General features: G+C 41.4%; 2 protein-coding genes across 3 annotated transcripts in view; one reads left to right on the plus strand and one right to left on the minus strand.

The window, feature by feature from the left end:
* Positions 1 to 580: 580 nt before the first annotated feature.
* On the minus strand, positions 581 to 3,020 carry bcl7bb (BAF chromatin remodeling complex subunit BCL7B b). The gene is made up of 6 exons (XM_056374244.1): positions 2,855 to 3,020; positions 2,300 to 2,375; positions 2,007 to 2,094; positions 1,724 to 1,882; positions 1,420 to 1,523; positions 581 to 1,269 (listed from the first exon to the last, which is right to left on the minus strand). Exons 1-6 carry the CDS (start codon positions 2,965 to 2,967, stop codon positions 1,198 to 1,200), a joined length of 612 nt encoding a protein of 203 aa, XP_056230219.1. The 5' UTR covers positions 2,968 to 3,020; the 3' UTR covers positions 581 to 1,197.
* Positions 3,021 to 5,488: 2,468 nt separating this feature from the next.
* hip1 (huntingtin interacting protein 1) overlaps positions 5,489 to 19,608 on the plus strand; it is a 45,180-nt gene continuing 31,060 nt past the window's right edge. The window contains exon 1 of one of the 2 annotated variants that reach the window (XM_056373830.1): positions 5,489 to 5,794. In XM_056373830.1, coding sequence (XP_056229805.1) covers positions 5,678 to 5,794 — 117 coding nt within the window. In that variant the 5' untranslated portion in view covers positions 5,489 to 5,677. Of the gene's footprint in view, positions 5,795 to 13,174; positions 13,680 to 19,608 lie in introns of those variants that run through there. The other variant, XM_056373831.1, reaches the window with a different exon arrangement.

The following is a 19,608-nucleotide window of genomic DNA, read 5'->3' on the forward strand; positions in this document are numbered from 1 at the left end:
ACAGAATCTGGAGGTCAGCTGATGACAATACAAATCATCACAATCAGCCTTTTTGACCAAGTATGTGCATGCAAGGAATTTGACTCCTGTTTCCAGTGGTTCTCAGTGTACTTAAACACAGTACCAATAGCTGCGAATTGGACATACAAAAGGACAACAAAACTGAGCAAAGATGAATAAACATCTTACTACTATGTTCAAGCCAGTGGGCAAAAATGTCAGGTGGTGCAAGGTGTGGAGAATGCAAAAAGTGCTGAAATTAATTTTAAGTGGGTAGTGTAGTAAGTTAATTCATATATATATATATATATATATATATATATATAGATACACAGTAGGTGGTTATGTGCTGGTAATACCCTGTGGACCTCTCCATGACTGATGCGGGTAATTGTTGAAAACTGATGTGCCATTCATTCCTCTTTGAATCATCACATTAACCTCTAAACCCACTGGCTGGGCTGTATTTTGAACAGGTATGATTAAACAATAGGTTACCCTGTATTGGCCCACTTTTATATATGTAGAGTGATTTTCGTAAAGATATTATGGTGAATAAATTTGAAACTTGCAGCATCAATGAATTGACATGGAAAGTAGCATTTATTATGGTTTACAAAACACTTTCTGTTATAAACATGGGCAAATTATATTACAAATATTTAAAAAAGAATTAATTCTTCAATGTGATAAGCCAAAAGAAGACCCGTTTCAGAAAGGGCATCATGTTTAATACAATGATAGCACATCTAAACATCTATCTCCATAGAGCTACACATTTAGCATCTTTTCAAAATGGCCTGTAAATCTCAAAAATAAAGCAACAGAATATGGAAACATGCAAAAGTAAAGTTCAACTGCATAAAGAGTAAATAAAAAACAGTTAGTTGCCAGAAAACTGGACATTTGTAGCATGTGAATGGAAATAAACACCGCCTGCTACCACAGTGACTTGCCACACAAAGTTTGGGAAGTCGTCTCCATTCATTTCAGAAATCGCTTTAAACAGACTTTAAAGACCTTTAAAAGTGAACAAAGAGTCTGCAGTAAATACTTTTTTTTTTCATTTGCTGAAATGTAATGAGTAATACCTGCGTAGCTATGTCAAGAGAACCTTACAATAATTTTGAAAGCTTAGCTAATCTGACAACTGAAGACAAGTATCATGTGCATTTTGACAAAATGATTATAAATAAGCTATCTTAGAACAGCATTTTCTCCTGTGCAAATCTTCTTTAAAGGAGGTGCTCCTGATTCATCCAGTTCCTCCTGTTAAATAAAAACAACATATGAAATATGTTATGTATGTTTTCACATGGTTAGGAACAATTCTAGTTTAAATTAAACTCAGTTTTACATCATGCAACAGACCACAGTGGTATGAATCAATCAAGGAAAATGTTTAGGGACGCCTTGAACCTGTATGTCTGGGGAACTCTGTCTGACAGTTCCTGATGAAAGAAGGTCCTCCTTGATGAGCGTAGGAGGCTCATCAGCCCCCTCCTGTCCTGAATGAACCGGCTCTGCATTCACAAGGAGCAGTGGAATTATAGCCTGATTATTGCAGCTTCGACAGGGAACAGACTCAGAGACAGCACAACACACAGCACAACACACAACCAAGTGTTGTTATCGTTAATTACTGTTACCACTAATCAATTACAAGAGATTGATGGGTAAACACCCAAGTATAAGAAAAGATGATCGAAAGAGCCATCCATACCATCCACACTCTCCTGGCCCAGCATCGGTGGCTGGGAGTCTTCAGTTCGGAGGCTGGAGGTATGTGGAGGGCTGACCTGCTGCGAGCTGGAGGTGCTGCTGCTGTTATCCATTTTAGGCTGGTAAACATCCGACAGAAAGCTCTGGTTGCTGTTTTCATCTGAAGCAAGGAGGACAGCAATTTCTTTTTTTAGTTTGGGTAGTTCTTTTGGCTTTTTGGCATATACATATCATTATACCTGCAATGGCTCTGTTATTTTATTAACAACAGCCAAAAAACTCACCAGTGAAATCCAGTAAAGAGTTTGTGTTTTCCAGGACCACATCTTTCAATCCTCTAACATCTCCACCTGTGGATTTGGTGCGATAAATCTGACAGCAGATAATCTAATGAGACTACTTATTCATAAACCCGGGGCATTCATAAAAGTCTGAAGTTATAACCAGCAACAGACATATATATGTGAATATATATACATATATACATATATATATATATATATATATATATATATATGTGTTTGTGTGTGTGTGTAAATAAATGTATGTGTAATGTTTTCATGACAGAGGACCCCACCTGCTTTGTTTCTGTTACTGGGACCCACTTGAATATGCGTAGGGATGTGTCTCCAACTGTCACCCATTTCTTCTCCCTGGGGATAAAATCAGTTTTACTAATTTTAGAGGGGAGCTCAGTTTAGCTCTAACATCACATTATCTGCTTTAATAGCATTAATCTGTAACATGACATACAGGCTCACGGTCCTCTCTGCCCACAGTAGAGATGACAGCTAATCACATATCCTATCATGCTCACTTATAGCTCTCGTTTACGTTACACGAGCTTGTAAAAATAACGAGAAAAGACCGCAGGGGGTTTATTATTTCATTAAGAAGTGATTACAGCCCGCATTACAGCGCGCGACATGTGGGGCTGTAGCCATATTGACAGCTCTCGACGGAAAAACTCAGCTAGCTCCGCCTCTTCTGTCAACCGCGGGCATTGATTGGTCAACAGGCCCGTCAATCATCTAACTTTTCCGACTGAAGTTTGTTGAGCGACGCAGCAGATATCAGCCCACGGTGTACTAACACATTTCCCTCCATATTGCCCGTCAAACAGCCTACATACCATTTGCGCACTTTCTCGATGGCTGCCAGGACCTTTTTAATGTCATCTTTAGCTCGACTTCGGGTCTCAGCGCGGCCTGATCGTCCCGACATCTTGATGCTGTTATGATTCATCTACAGATGCATCTGAAAACTTCAAGACCAAGCCCCAATCCTCCGTTACATCGGTAATCTCGCGAGATTTCCTAATCCCTAATCTGTTTTTTTTTTTTTTTTTTTTTTTCTTCGCTTCATCAGTATGCTCATACTGTATGTGGACATAGTGTGGACACATTTGGTGTTATTTAATTTATTTTGTCATTATATATTTAGTTATGTCATGAATGGAAGATTCTACTCACTGTGATCTGATGTACTGTATTTACTATACAATTAAGAAGCACTAGGCCTATTCTGTGCTACACTACACTTAAGCAATATTGTAGGCCTACTCTTTACTCAACTACGTTTATGTGACATATGCAGTTTCTAGTTACTTTCCATAGTGCATTGCTAAAGATAAAACCAGTGGTCCCCAACCATTTTGGCTTGTGGCCCCATATGAAAAAAGCAGCACCTGGTTGTGGCCCCTTGTCATGTTTCATACATCTGTTTGCAGTAGAACTCTCCAGTATTTCACAGGATACCAAATCCAAATAAATTAACACAGATTTGAGTTCCAGAACATCATTTTTTTTTTTTTCCCTACTGTGTTAATCGTCTCACGAACCCCCGCCCCAGATTTACTTTGTAACACTTGGGAGGGAGCCTGACCCCAGGCTCAGAACCACTGGACTACTTAACTGTATGTAGAGTAGATAAAAAAACAACTCAAACTTCAGCAGCTACAACAGTAAAATGCTTCTTACACATTGATACTTCAGTTTTAAAAATCTAGTTGCCTAAGTTGATATATTATGTGATACTAATCACAACAGCCAATTTTCAAGAATGAATACTTTAAATTTTCAAGTGCATGTAGCTATAGTGTAGCCGAGTTTTACTCATGTGGGATTTTAAATAAAAGACTTTTACTCTTAATTAAGTATATTTGCATTGTGCTTGGTGCTTTTACTGAAGTAAGGAATGTGAGTGTTTGTTCGGTAATTATTTATTTGTCTGACTGTGATTAATAGGATATTTTATTTTATGTATACTAGAATGAAAACCTCCAACTTGGTTTTCTTTGCTATATCTTTTTTGTTTTCTTAACCACTGCATCTGTTTAGACAAAAGTTTGTGTACACTAGTATTGATTTCTGGTTCCCATGTTTGAACAGCAGAGGGTAGCATTGAGGCATGCAGACTCACTGACTGAGATCAAGGGCTTGTAGTCTGTTGCAAGTCTGATTTTTTAATAACGTGATGCGAATAATCACTGACAGGAAATGATCTTTTGCTTGCCTTTATCTTCCAGGGAGTAGCAGGGTCAGCCCTGTTTATCCAGTTACCACCCACTCTTCCAAAACTGATCCAAGCAATAGTTTTACACCCCAGAGTATTTTGTGGTGTGGTGACATAGAGAGAAGTAGCATAATAAACCCTCCCACTCATCAGTCAATAATTTATGACATATTGTACGTTATCACTGATCAGACAGTGCTGATAGTGTTTATTTATATGCTTTACAGACAATGTTCATTGCCAGTCTGTTTCTGCCCACACAAACAAGCATGATTTCAATGTCTATATGCTATCTCTACACATATTGGTTGTCTTAATTTGCCTCTGCAATATCATATTAATCAGTAGTCTTGAAGTAGTTTTTCAAGCATCTCAATCATGTAAGACTGTGAACATTATTGTACCTGAGGTTGCCTGAATCACCCAGCCCAGCTCAAGAGACACTCATATTCTTGTAAAGATTTATACAGTATGTCATGTTTGTTTGATAATGGTATGATAACAGCTGCTGGTGCAGATTTTAAAATCAAAATCACAACAACTCATTACTGATGGTGTGGGTGGGGCCTGGTGGAGCTCCAGCCAGTGGCTGGCTACACTGGGAGGAGTCAGAGACAGTTGCCGGAGAAAATACCCAAATAAACTCCATAATATTCAGTCATACTCACAACAGCAGCTGAGGTGTTCCTATGAGGACGCTGTACGTAAAAGCTTTTCACGGAGATAGTGTGTTTTGTGCAGCAATGCATCGTTGCAAAACTGAGTTTGGAGACAAATATTGTGACTTCTGCAAAGTCCCCGCAGTTATTAGCACACCTTACTTCTGATTGTTCTTGACTTCCACCTGTTTTCACGAAGAAGAAGTGTTTGTAAAGCACATTTCCTGCTATATTTTTGTTAAAACTCTAATGCTAAGAGAACTAGGACATATGTCCTCTGCAACTCACTGTTTATGGTTAATTAGTAACAAGTAGGCCTGGTTACGACTACAGAACTAATACTGGCTGTTGTCAAAGGCCTACGGGTTATTTAAGCATTGCTGAAAAGAAGTTGTTGCTGTTGCTGTCAAGTCATTAAAGTTCAATATATGAAACAAACAGCTCTATTTTCCACGCACTACGTTCAATTTACATTTATTCAAAGACGCAAGTAAATGAATAGAGGCTTTATTTTGAAAGCGGAAGCGTGATCATCCTGAAACATGGCTAACTTTACACTGGTGCCGTTCAGGCTGCTCCTGTCATTTACTGGGGTGTTGGACAGAAAGGCCAAATGATTCAGTGAACGGGGCGACGAGTCCAGCACAGCATGGACTGCTGCCCGCCATAGTTAGTGCAGCTTTTCTTTTTTCTTTTCTTTTTTTTCTACAATTTAGCCTATTTATCGACTGAAAGTTAGTTTTTTTCTTTCGCTGCTGTGCGTTTTTCTGTCACAGACGACAATGGACCGAGTGAAAAGCTCCATGCAGCAAGTACCCAACGCTATCCCCAAAGTGATCCGAAGGACTGGAGGGGCCAACAGCCTGGAGCTGGAGAAAGAAAACTTTGAGAGAGGGCAGGTAAGGAGCAGACGGGATCATTTTAATGCAATAACATTATTGTGGTGAAAGCGTGGGATGAAGGTCCTGGCTGAGAGCCGCTTTATAAGGTGGGAGGATGATTGTCATGTTAGGCTGTTTGCTGCCAACCCCCGACACTAAACTATGCATTGTGAGATTTTGACTGAAGTGAGGATAGGACCCAGGATCCATCAAACATGACACACAGTCACTAACATTTTTCTCGTTTTGTTTATTTATTTTTGACATGGTTTAGTAATTCTTCCAGTTTTGACACTTCAATTACACCGTGCCTGTACTTGATCCAGATTATGGGTTATTTTAGTGGTACTTTCCCTGATGTCTGCCTGTGATCAGCAGATACCAATGAGTCCACTGCACAACAAAAGAGCTGTTGAAATGTAGGTCAATGGCCTTTTGAATTCAGATAACTGTGTTGTTAGCCTATCTGCTGGATAAACCCAGACAAGAGGGAGGCCAGCTGAAGCTCTGTATGACAGGCTGTCAGTGTCTTCTGTGGGCCTATAGTCTCAGCAGGATCAGCGGTGATGATGATGATGATGATGATGATGATGATGATGGTTTAAATGAGATCTGGGAAGTGAGTTCTTTATTATTTTAAGGCAGAGGAGATAAGGAGAGACTGTTTTTGTTTGTAATGTTTAGTTGTGATGTGATGGTTGCTGATGAATAATGAATGCTGTGTAGCTTCAAGAGCTACATCTGACTTTGCATGAAGTGCTCTCTCCCAGTGAACATATGTATGTAGGCTGCTGTTAGGCTGTGGAGCCCGCTGCTTCCTGCCTGGTGGTCTTCCCCTCCCCTCTCCCCAGACCAGGCACAGGGGAGGGAATGGGGGGGAAAGTAGGTCAGATGAATCAAGGCAGTCAAACTGCCATGGTAGTGCTGCAACATGCTTCTCCCACAGCGGCTGCTTAATCGGACAGTACGGTCAACACTATACTAAATGTGCAAGTCTGCCTCTAGATGGTCACATATAGTTTAACCCCCCAGCCCCCCACTCCATGCCTCTCCCATGCGGGACAGTAGCAGTGTGGATTAAAGGCGGGGAGAGACGCATGCGTGACTGTATGTGTCCAGAGCCAAGCCTGGTCACTAGGTCACTGTCAGGCTCCTGGGATCTCACCCTCTGGAAGTGTGTCAAGGCAATAACATGATACATGTACATAGTTTCTTCCCATGTCTTGTCTTTGCATGCAATTCTGATAGCATGTGTTTTGGCAGTCAGCGGAGAGGAAAAGGAATTTGGCCCTTCTCTGACATTTTTATGCATCTGCCTTATTAAAGCCCTCAATTATCTGAGGTCATTTAAACAAAACAAACAGCTTTGCAGCCGATCAGCTCACAGCTGCCGTGAAAGAGGGTGAAAATATTCATGCAAGATAAAACAAGCCCACGTTTGATTTGCTATTAGATATCGGTGTCCCAACATGACTAGACTGCAGCATGATGCATTCAACTGTTTTGTTCTTGACACTAATGGTGCCAGTTTCTCCTCTGTAAAGCTGTAATAGTAGGTTTCCACCTGGGCTTTAACAGCTTTTAAATCACTGACTAGGATTTGTTACGGCCATAGACCATCATGTGTTTTCTTTTTTTTTTTTGTGGTTGATTTTTGACTAGGGATCCAGAGTTGTGGCAGGCGGTACAGGAATCAATGAATCTGCTGTCGACTTTACAGGGGATCAGTGAGAGATAATCTCTTCTGATCTGTTGTGCTCTAAAGCTGCCTAAATCTGCTGGGTGGCTGGCTTTCACCTCCTCTATAGAAAACCAACTGTCTGTCTGCATATCTGTCTGTCCGCCTCTCTGTCTGTCTTAGATTTCCTCTCACCTCCAGCCTTTTCAGCTTCAACTAAACTTTTTGATATTTATATTGATAAGCCCATGTTAAATATGAAGTTCTAGATTTTTCATCTGACAGAAAACTGAAAAAAAAAGTCTCCAAAATTGAGTTGCTGAAAGGATCGCTTTAGAACTGCTACTAAGAAAGAGTTTTATTACTGATTAGTATTCATGATAAATCTGTTCATCATTTGTTCTATAAAATGTCAAACACTAGTGAAAAATGTATATTAATATTTCCCAGAGCCCAAACAGACACATTGAAATGTCTTTTTTCGTTCACACAACACTCCAAAACCAAAATGTACAAAGTTTCATATCATTTAAATCTAAGAAAACCTGTTTAGATACTGCAACTAGTGAAGTTTTGCTCAAAATGACGAAATTAATCGATAGTTTTCCATCAAAAAGCTAAATGATTAATCAACTAATTGTTTCAGCTGTAGAACTATTTTATAATTGTTTGCAACGGACTCAGAGAAGTGACAACTGTCAGCAGTGTGAGTAAACAGTGTGATACATTCAACATGTAACCTGAATTCAGTGCTCTACAGTTTCATTCATATGAATATGAGCAGTGTGCAGCACTACACACAGCAGGGTCTCCTGCTTTGACTTTAAAGGCATAGTTGTGTAAAACACTGATTCTGAGAAGTGCTCGCCTATCTCTCTCCGCCAAGTTGGATAAACAACCAGGGTGTGTTCAAAAGCCTCTCTGACATAGTGTCCACACAGGGTTATAAAAAGAATGAACCAGGGCAGCCACATAGCACACAGAGCTTGCTTTTAATGACATGTTTAGCCTCATAATAGCAGCTGACTCTTTAATTTAGAGTTTAGGCGGGATTTCATCTTCGGTGTGTTTGTCTCGGCATCATTGCATGTTTCGGTGTACTGTGGTGTTCTCAACGGCAATGAGAAAACCAACAAGTAAATAGTTAGCACTGAACACTACATATTTTATAATCTTTATCTTAAGGCTACAAAATGCCAGAGATGTCAACTCTCTCCTAGAAACAGTCTCTGAGCTGTCAGGGGCCAGAAGAGGTTTCTCATTTGAAAGCTGGTGTAGGTAGTAATCTCTGGACCAATAGGAACCACAATTGGTGCTTGTATAGAACATCTGGGGCAGCAGTTCCTCAGCTGGGACCTGGAGGTTGAGCCGCCGTATGACACCACACTTTATGTTACCAAATTAAGGCCCTAAATTAGACTGCCTGCCAGCCTCCTCCTCATTTCCTCTTTACTTGCCTGCTTGTGAGGTCACTCATGTTTGTATGTGTATTTGAGTGCATGTGTGTTTGGCTGTTAGTGTGACCGTGTACAGCAGTGACTCCCGAGCAAAATACCTCCACATCCTTACAGATGAGCTGAAGTACCTGTGAAGTACCCCTTCACTGACATCACCCGCCATGTCTGTTTGGTCAAGTATGAATTCTTACCGATTGGCCACTTGTAGCACAAGCTGGTTGTTTCTTCTATTTATGTATTACTTTAAGCTATCTATTTAAAACCTTTAACATTATCCGTTACTTTAAGATCACTATTTCAACTGTTTCTCCATTACTTTCAACACTTGTTCTTTGTTTCAGCCATTTATGTATTAATCACATCTAACAATTTCAACCATTTATCCATTACTATTAGCTAACAGCTAACTGTTTATCCACTATCTATTTCTTAGTTATCTGTTCCACCTGCTGTGCTCACCTGCTAACTAGTTTTTTACGCCTTTTTTTTTTAGAATCAAAGACTAATTTCAGTTTGTCAAATTAGTTGAGTTACTCCAAATCCTCGCCACAAGCACCCCCGGTTGTGAGTCACTGGTGTACAGTATGTGTGGACCTGCTCTAGTGGACACCCCTCATCCCCCTGCACCCTGCCGTGGTGCTGTTTGGTGCCCCAGCAGCTGTGGAATTCAGGGGAGGAGCGGGGCTGTGGCCCTCGGGCACAGTCAGGACTCGGCAGTGCGAACGTAGACAAGCATTTTTTTTTAATCACCCTGTCTCTCTTGCCTCTCTTTCTCCTCCGTCCTTTGTCTTTCTCTTTGCCTTGTTGTTCTCCCCTCCAACGCTCATTGTCTTGAGTCTTCCTCGCCTTTTTTTACATCCTGCAATTTAAAATGCTGGGAAGTTAGGAAGGGATATCCGCATACATGCAGCACACACACAGACGAGCATGCAGGCATGAAAGCGAGACCATTAAAAGCACTGAGGCAGCAGAAACAGCAGGCGGTGGTTTGTGGCCTCATTGCACTGACTGGCTGTAGAATAATAGAGCTAGACATGAGTGACAGGTCAGTAAGTGGAACAAAGTGCACCGATGAGTTCCTGGCGGCATTAACAATGGCTTTGATTTACAGATTGTTTTGGCGATCTCTTCTATGTTTTATGGCACAGTAAAGCGGAAAGAGAGAGAGGCAGAGATGGAGAGTTGTTTTTTGTTTCTCGTGCAGCAGAGGTCAAAAGTCAGTCTGAAACCTACATCCTCGCTGTAAGTGTGTGGTATGCAAATGAACCTACTTCAGCATGAGAGGCCTCATTTCAAATGATCATGCAATACAGTCGTCAGTTATGTGACAAAATACATCCTGCACTGACTAAGGCTGGGTTATCCTTCCACTACAAGTTGATAAACAACAATTGAATTGAATTATTGCCCCGCCTGAGAGCTGACCATGCTATCTCACATGGATTGCTGTTATGTAACATGTCAGGGTGAAAGTGAAAGTTTATGTATGTACGCAAAGGGCACATGCAGAAATTCACCCTCTGTAATCTTATAGTCTGATAGATGCCTGAGCCTGAAACCGTAAGTTAATTTATTATGGGCTCCTATGGCGCACACACACACAGACGATGAAGACTTAAGTTTCAGTGTTACTGAAGAACTTCCTTTATGAATAATGCATGAGCAGCTAGTCATCATTTGACCTGTATATGTACACAGCACAAACTCCAAGCGTTGAACAGCATGCTCAGTCACCTCTGTTGGCATTTTCCACGCAGAGACATAAAGTCATAACCATGTCGTAACCTCAGAGTCAGCCTTGAGTCGGTGGAAGAGACAACTACGTTAGAGGACTTTAACCCCTGCGCTCTGGATTCAGCCTGTTGCCTCAACACAGACCAAGTTTTGGCTTCACAACTTAACGGAAGTGATTCAAAGGATGTTTATGTGAATCAGTGTTATTACCACAACTACCTTTTTGTAGTAATACCTCACAGAAAAAGTGTACATGCACTAAATCGGTCATTCTACAGTTAGGAATCTGCATATGTTTAATTTTTGTTTCGGTGTTGACCGGCTTCAGTTTTTAACAGGACTTTAAATGTTTAAATATACTAAGGAATTTGGAGTATGTGACGTCAGCATTACGAAAAGTTTGTGATGTTTGATTTATACTTTTTTTTGTCTCAGGCACTTCATGTGTTTTTTGGTTAGATGGAATTTCATCTGCACGAGTCACAATAACCTGATGTATAATTTTCACTCCTTATCCTTATCATTAATGTTGTAATTGATTTCGAGGAATTGATTGGAATGAAAACATGACTCACAAGAGATGACACTGATAGACAATGAGATCACTAAACAGACAACCTGCTTGTATTAAAATGCACTTTCCATCATGTGCAGGATTAGAATAATCTCTTATCAGCATCAGTTTTCACCTGTTTGTCTATTTTGAGAGAACAGTTGTTTTATACACCTGGGTTATAACAGGAAGTGGAACTCAAAAATGCCCTTTATTCCAGGTGGGTGGACTTTATATAAAGGGCAAGAGTTTTTCAGTGGCCGAGTGAAAACCCAGGCAGTGACAGAGTGGGACTTTTGTATGTGAGAAATGCTGTGTGAGGCTGCCCTGGGCGAAGGGCCCACGCCGTACCAGGAAGTGAAGAGACTTGTTGGAAAAGAGCCGGCATTGTCTGGAGACAGACAGTTTATGCTGTGCAGCCTGGAGGTATAACGTGCTGCCCCGATGGTGTAATGAGTAGCATATTGATTATTGTGGCTGGCCGGGCCTCGGGTGGTCAGCTGATGTCCTGTGATTGTATAGAGAAGCCTTTTTAAAACAGTAGCCTGGATTTAAAAATGGATCTTTTGAGCTGATTGCTTGTGGATGGACCTACATGACAAAAGTAGCATTGTTGTCGTCTGTTAACAAAACAATTTACATTTGTGAAAAGATGGATGTGTTTTTTCAAAGCATATAATCCTTGATTTAATAATCTATATGAATAATTCATATTATTACTACTCTTAACGTTTTAACACATAATGTACCACATTTCTGCTGTAACAAATACAGTATATTACACATCAGTTTAGTTCTAATTGACTGGAATATATAGTCCACTTCATTATGTACACCTATACAATCTAATGCAATCCAGTACAACAGGTGTGCCACACATTCTACCTTTACAAAGCTTACAATGGTCAGTTCTTGTTAAAACTATATTTTTCAGTTGGCAGACAGAACAGTAACAGGTGTTTCTAATAACACTGATGATGGCTCTGTTGTTTTAAGTGTCCCAGTAAGATGCAACAGTCCTCAGCCTTATTCTAAAACTCCCATAGCATTTTATATACAAGGCTGCCTTTTTCACACACAGACACACACACACACACACACACACACACACACACACACACACAAACAAACACACACACCACAACACGACTGTATTGCCTTGAGGACAGGCAATCTCGGAGAAACCAGATGGGGGCATCAGTTACCTAGAGTTGCTCTCATGGTGAACACTGAGCTTTTTCCCCATTGAAAGTTGTTCTATTCAAGGCTTCATGTGTTTTTATAAGAACACAGTAACACTGCTCACAATCAAAAATAAGACCTAAATATAATTTGCATCTTAAACCGTCTTTTCATCTCACCAACTACTTACAAAATTATCGATACCATGTTCTACAATGTATTTTAGTGATGTATGTGTGTATGTGTTGTTACTGTTAGCACAGTGAGCAGGATTCAGAGGAGGTGGATGGGCCCCCACTCCTTTTCATTAAAATAAAATCATTTGATGATTGCACTGTTTTAATGATTAGTTAGTCCATCGATCAGCTGATTGATCAAAAATTAACTAACATTTATATTTTGATTATCAACTAAATGTCTTTTTTTTACCCGCTCAAGAACTGCCAAACATTCTGTGACATCAGTTCCTTCAATGTAAGGACAAAACAAGACATTTGTAGACACTGCCTTGGATCTTCAGGACAAGATCATATTTTAAGCGATTAATCAATTAAGATTTTTTTTTTTAAATTACATTAATTGAAAGGCTAATGAAATAAGTTGCAGCACTAGCTCACACTATCTGTACTAACTGGTAATGAATGGAACATCAGTGGAGATTCAGCTGTTTTCTTATTTCCTGGATCTCCCCCCACCCCCCTTTCACCTCCCCTCTTACAGGACCCCTGGCGGTCCTCGGACCCCAGCTTGGAAACCACCGGGTTTGAGCCGTCCCACTCTGCAGGCTCCATGCTACTATTGTCTACCAAGAGAGCGGGCTATTTGCAAAATAAAGGTATCCTCCTGTCTCGGTCTTAGCCGCTATGTGGGCTGATACATATACACATAAGCGGGGTGGTTTTAATGTGAGGCAGCGGTGAAATGAGCAGGTATTATCAGCGGTAGTCCTCTTCTTGTGTTTTTCCTCCCGGACAGCTTCGGCTCCTCGGCGGTCGGATGCTGGAAGTCCTCGCCGATAAGGGAGCACGTAGGGCTCGCAGAGAAAGGAGAAAGGACGCGGAAGGAAGGAAGGAAGGATAGGGGAGCATTTTAATACCAAATCGGGACACATGTTGAGCTAACGGCCCACTCCACCTCCCCCCTCCACCCCTTCTTCTCCTCCCAAATGCATTTGTTGCCTCAATCGCTTTCCCGTTACTAATTACTCCGCGTTAGGATAAAGCGAGCGGATCTCCTCTTCGGCTCCGAGGATCCACACTCACCGTTTCTGCTTGGACGATCATGGATCTCAGTAAAATTGTAAGTGCTCATCAACCGATTTGTTTTCTTTATTTTAAGAAGGAAAAAAATCACCCAAGGCAAAAGATACACTCGAGGGTCTTCATGTTTTTTTTTGGAGGTGGGGGTGGTGACGGTGTCCAAGAAGTCCTGTTGCACACACACTCAAACAGACACACGCACGCACACCGGTGCTGTTTGCGTGAATACATGCAAGTTATGCTCAATGCATGCAGGGACTTGTGTTTGTCTGGCGATATATTGTAGCTAAATGTGGCCGTGGGAAGTTTGGTTTTTGTTGTGGAGAAGTAGCCGTGAAGGTCTGAGCAGAAAGTCTCTCCAGCGTTTATTCCAGTGGTTTGCAAACTGGGACACAGGGTCCTTGAAGAGGGGGTCCCCTGGGTCCCAGCTACAGTTGGAATCCAGTTTTATTTAGTGGAAACAATCAGGAAAAGACTCGCGGATCTCAAGTTTCCCTTCAGTGACTCTGTGGGCACAATATTTCTAATAAACCAACTGCAACCACGGCCATCCTTTATTATTGACAGAGCAGTAACACATGAGGTTGTGCAGCTTTAACTGGGGTCTATTTTGGGGTCCAAGACATGAAAGTGTTTGAGATGTGCTCCTCTGTTGGCCCCAGCTTTCTATTTTTCACTTGGCTCAGTCTCCAGCCGCAGGTTAGTGGAAAAAGTTCAGCAGCTTAAATGTGCCATGAATGTCAATTACTGTTTGTATTGGTGTCTGTGAGAGACGAACCCATAGGCCAACAGTGTGTGGATGTGTGACTATCACTGTATTACACATATTAAAGAGACACCAGGTATGAAGGTAAAGTTAAGTGAGCTGGTATATTATCACAAGCAGGTCAGTAAAAACTGGAACAATGTGGACTTTATCACACATTCGAACAAACAGACTCTTGTGTGATTTTATTTTCCTTTGAGTCACAGTGCTGTGAATGATGCGCTAGAGGCTAACAGGCAGACTAAGTGTCCAGAGCGTACTGGAGCAGGTGCACATAAGCCAAGGCAACAAGACCGGCCTTTCACTGCCAACATGGATGGATGGGTGTACTTTTAGCCCTTGTATAGGTGTGGGGGAGGGTGGGTGACATGAAAGGACACCCAGAGTCCTTTTTCCAAAGATCCCCAGCGAAGGAATAGTCTTGAGGAGTTTGTGGAGTAGATGCTTCAAGGAGCAATAAAAGAAATAGCACACATAGATGGTGTAAAGAGGCACAAGATCCACACAGTTTCTTATGATACTGAAACAGGAAAATCACTCTGTGGTCTGTGAAATAAATCTGAGTTGCCCACATGAAGTCAGTCGGAGCATGAAGGCGCAGACATAGCGTAGGTGTAGAGATGGAAATTCTCCTCCAGAGGATCTCCGTTCAGTTGCACTTTACAGATTATTTCAGACAGACCTGTTGGTGTCAGCGGGAAACAGAACTCCTCAAGGCTGTTCTCTGTGGTTGACTGCCTTCTTTTTCTGCCACTATGTTTTGGCTTTTCGGCATGTAGCGAGGCACAGCGGTATGAAAACAAAGTCGCCAGTAGCACAGCAGAGCTTCATGGACCCAAAAGGGAATTTGATAGTGTAAAATTTAGAGAACATTTTGTATTAGAGATGCATGCTGATGTTGAAATTTTTCAACAATATCAGATAATTCAGTGTCATTCTGACTGATGTGATGCTGATATTTTTATGTTATTTTACTGCATTAGCTTTGTGTGTCGATTTTGGACTTCTACTCTGTTTGGGACTGGGAATAGTTTACCTTTGAGACCAGGTGTTTGTGCAGGTCAGTTAGAGCCAATCCTGATTTATTTCTGATTCTGTGTCCAAGTCTCAGGAATCATTTCTGTGATGTAGACATGTAACAGATATTTTCATTCCACATTTGGAGGGTATTTTAGTGTTTTATATGTTAGTTCACAGTGTAGATAAACAAGAAACCTCAGGAAGGAGTGATAGGAATGATAGCTGATGACATGCAACAAAGGTCTCCAGCCTGAATCCTAATGGGGTTGTGGTGATAACATGCTATCCACCTCGGACCACTATGGCCTTGGTTGACTCTTTTGCCATCTATATTCTCATTCTCACTGTGAAAACATCAGTGAAAACTTGACTTTTTGTAAATATCAGAAAATCTTAAATATACTATTTATGACAATTTTAATCAAGAAAATAATCTGCAGATGAATTGATACTGAAAATAAACATTATAGTCGCAGCTGTAAACAAAAGTGCATTTTTATAGCTAAAGTAATTATTTTTATTAACTCCTAGTCTTATTTTTAGATGTGGCTCGTTACATTGCAGAGGTTATTTCTCAGATGTCTTAAATTGTACCTAAATTTTAAAGCACATGTATGTACAGAGGAGTAAACTCTCTCCTCCCTGAATGACACCTGTTTTTGGGTCCAAATAAAAGAAAGTCTTTAAGGAAATGCATCAAGAGTTTTCTTGAACAAATGTAACAAATTGAGCTGCAGTTGCCAGTCAAATGGGCCGTGAAGTAAACAGTGAGTTTGGTGCAGCAGTTTTACAGTTGTGGGGTGGATTAATTGGTGTCAGATCACCACACAAGCCATCATCAAGTCCTTCAGGAAAATACACCCACACACACAGGCATATTCTGTGATGTTCATGCATGTTCAGTGTTGGGGAGTAACGAGCAAGTGGGCTGGAGAGCTTCACTGATCTGCACAGATGTTTCTTTTATAATGCATCTTTGTGACATCACCATTCCTGCAGGAAGCTGAGCTTCAGAGCTGAGGCTCCTTCACACAAGGCTGCAGAAAGCCAACTTATTAGGAAAGGCTCATAAACCTGCCATAGGGGTGTAGGATCTGAGAGTTTAATTATGCTGGAACCCGGCCTTCAGCATATATCTGTGTGTGTGCGTGTGTGTGTGTGTGTGTGTGTGTGTGTGTGTGTGTGTGTGTGTGTGTGTGTGTGTGTGTGTGTGTGTGTGTGTGTGTGTGTGTGTGTGTGTGTGTGTGTGTGTGTGTGTGTGTGTGCGTGCGTGCGTGCGTGTCTTTAACCAGCTGCTGCCCTCCACCTCTGCCCTCAGGAACAGAAGCCTGGTGCTCTGAGGTCACACACTCCAAATATCCTGTGTTTTCATGCTTTTTAATGGGCTCTTAAGAGACGGCTTCATCCCATTGGGCTTATCTGCATCACCAAATGCCCTGTTATGAATGGGATGGAAGATGCTCGGTGCATTTTGTGGAAAACAAGCTCCCACTTACAGTCTGAGAGGCTTGTACTTGTCCAGCAAATCATGTGAGCCCATCAGCTTTGATGTTGTTGATCATGATTAGGTTGATAGATGCTGAGGCAACACTGAAGCGTGGTTTCACCATCGCATATGAACAGAATTGTTAATTGCGATGCAGATTCTATTCACTGTGTTGATAATGGTGCAGATCAGTATCCAGACTGCCTCAGTTCCCTCCAGTGAAGCCTCCATAACGTCACCTCTGTGAGTTTGTAATTTTCCCTTCTCACAGCTGGGTCTTTCCCTGTGTGTGCATTCAAGTACACAGGAAAAATAGCTATTCTAAAAAAGGCCATCTTTTCCACTACCTTCCTCTCCTCAGTGCCAGCCAGCCTCTTTCTCAAGAGGTGTGGAGTGACTGTTGTATGGGAGCGGATGTTCATGTCAGATGCAACACGTAAAAAGGTCCTTAAACAAGCAACACAGAGGGCTCTGTTCAGAGGAGCGACCTTTTGAATTGGGTGGAGTTACTTTTGGAAAAATGTTTGGGCCCAAAATGCTTTTCCATTTATTATCTGATTCTTGAAAGCATTTGCAAAAAATGGCCTTTCATGCTGTTGTAACATGTGGTGAGGGAGGGTGTGTATTTGTGTGAAATGCACCGTGGTTAGGCTAGCTTTCGGTTTCAAATGTTTATTTTCATTCTTGCATATTGAACCATTAGGGGAGTTGTACTGTTGTCAAGCAAATGTATTTTTAGTTTGTGAAGCGTTCCTTTAGCCAAATATCATAAAAGTATACAAGAAACACTGAAAATAAAGCCCCAGCTGGTCAGTTACTCAACTGATGATGCTTTTGTGCCTGTGTAGCTCACAAGCGTAAACAAACCTTGAACTAAACTTTAAAAGACATTAAAGCTGTTATAATCTAACGTTTTATATGAACAAATGGATCTATGTGCATGTGAAAGTGGTTGCCCGCAGTGACAAACCACAGGAAATTGTCACCTGACCGTCTCAGCATTTCCATCCAGCTCTGTTGAGTCTTTTAGCCTCTTTCAGCCCATCGTTTTGGTTCTATGCCCTGCAGCGCTCACTGCTCTCATCAGTGTCAGAGCATTTTCATTGCAGAGAATAATTGCTGAAACCAACAAAGTCACTGCTGAGCACCGAACAGCAGCTTAAAAGCCAGATATTTCCTTCAGGAGTTGGTAGAGGCCAAAACAGAGCTAAGAGTGTGAATATTGGATTTATAATTGCCAGGTGACCAGAAACATAACTCTAATTAAAGGCTAACGTTGCTCTGTATCGCCTGCATGTGTAAATGGGAACCTGTTTGTTAAGTTCAGGTAAATACATATTTGGAAACACAAATAATCAGATAATTAGACAGTGATTGAGGAATGATTAGTGACATTACGAGTGTGGTCACTTTCAAGTTTTGCATCCAAATGGTATTTAAAAGTGGTTTAGATAATCTGTTTAATCTTTTGGCTTGTTTACAGGTATTATTATCTGACTGTCATGATTTTTGGCCCATATTTTAAGCAATGTCACATTGTTCCAACATCTCAGCAGTTACTCTGGCAAAGTTTTTTTTTTTTTTTTTTTTTAAATAAATGCTAGACAGAGCTGTGAAAAAAAGTTTTTATAAACCACAGTTTTTCCTTGAAAGACACCTGGAAGCTTCTGGCAGGAAATGTGAGAGCTGTAGCAAGAATGAAATGTTCGGCCTGACTGACTGTCTCAGCCGCTGCCTGTCTGGCTTGACTGAGCAAGGATTTTAGCTGGGGGTGGGGGGTGCGGCGGTGATGCTGGGCATTTTTCAGCAGGCAAGCAGGAAATGGCCAGTGCAGGGTGTGCCAAGACAGGAAACCTGACTGAGCGCCTGTACCCCCCCCCACCCCCCCACTAACGCCATCCCTACCACTACCTCCACCCCCAGTGGGTCAGCCACAATGACCATGCCTCCACTACTGCACCTCAGCATTACAGTGCCAATGGATTCACAAACAGCCATGTTTCCTGTTTTCAATCCTCCCTCCGTCCTCTTGCTGTTCACTTTCCGACTGTACAGCACAGTAGCCGGACAAGCCTCAGCAGCAGCAGTGTAGCCACCCATCTCCATTATGTGGCATCTGAACCAACATTCATTTATACTAAAATCTTAAGACAAAGTATTTTTTGGAAATGGGATTATTTATTGACTGATGGAGTCAGATACGACTTTGAAGTACAATTAACTGCGCAGTTCACAATCCTAATGCCAGGAACACGCTGGAAGCGTCGCGTGTGTGTCGCAGCTGTGGAACGTCTTGGTTGACGTGTGCGCCAAAATGAAAACCAAGGCATTCCGCAGCCGTCACACACACGCGTCACATCCAGTGTCCTGGCCTAAGGTGCAAGAAGGACAAAAACAGCAAATATTGAATATTGCTTTGTAATGATATAATGTGGGGCATTGGATACACATGCCAGGCTCTAAATCAGAGAAAAGCAGCATATACTCACATCTGGGAAGCTGAAACCAGAAAATGTTTTTGTTTGAAATGAATAATTGATTACCAAAATAATTCCTCTTTAATTTCCTTTCAATTAGCTAATTAATGGATTAATGGAATAATCATGTCAGCTCTCTACAAGTACAAACAGGGAAAACCTTCAGCCTGTACGTTAAATACGAATATTATTGAACTCCATCTATTCTGCGACATAACGC

This window comes from Seriola aureovittata, chromosome 4, assembly GCF_021018895.1.
Source record: "Seriola aureovittata isolate HTS-2021-v1 ecotype China chromosome 4, ASM2101889v1, whole genome shotgun sequence".
Classification (NCBI taxonomy): domain Eukaryota; kingdom Metazoa; phylum Chordata; class Actinopteri; order Carangiformes; family Carangidae; genus Seriola; species Seriola aureovittata.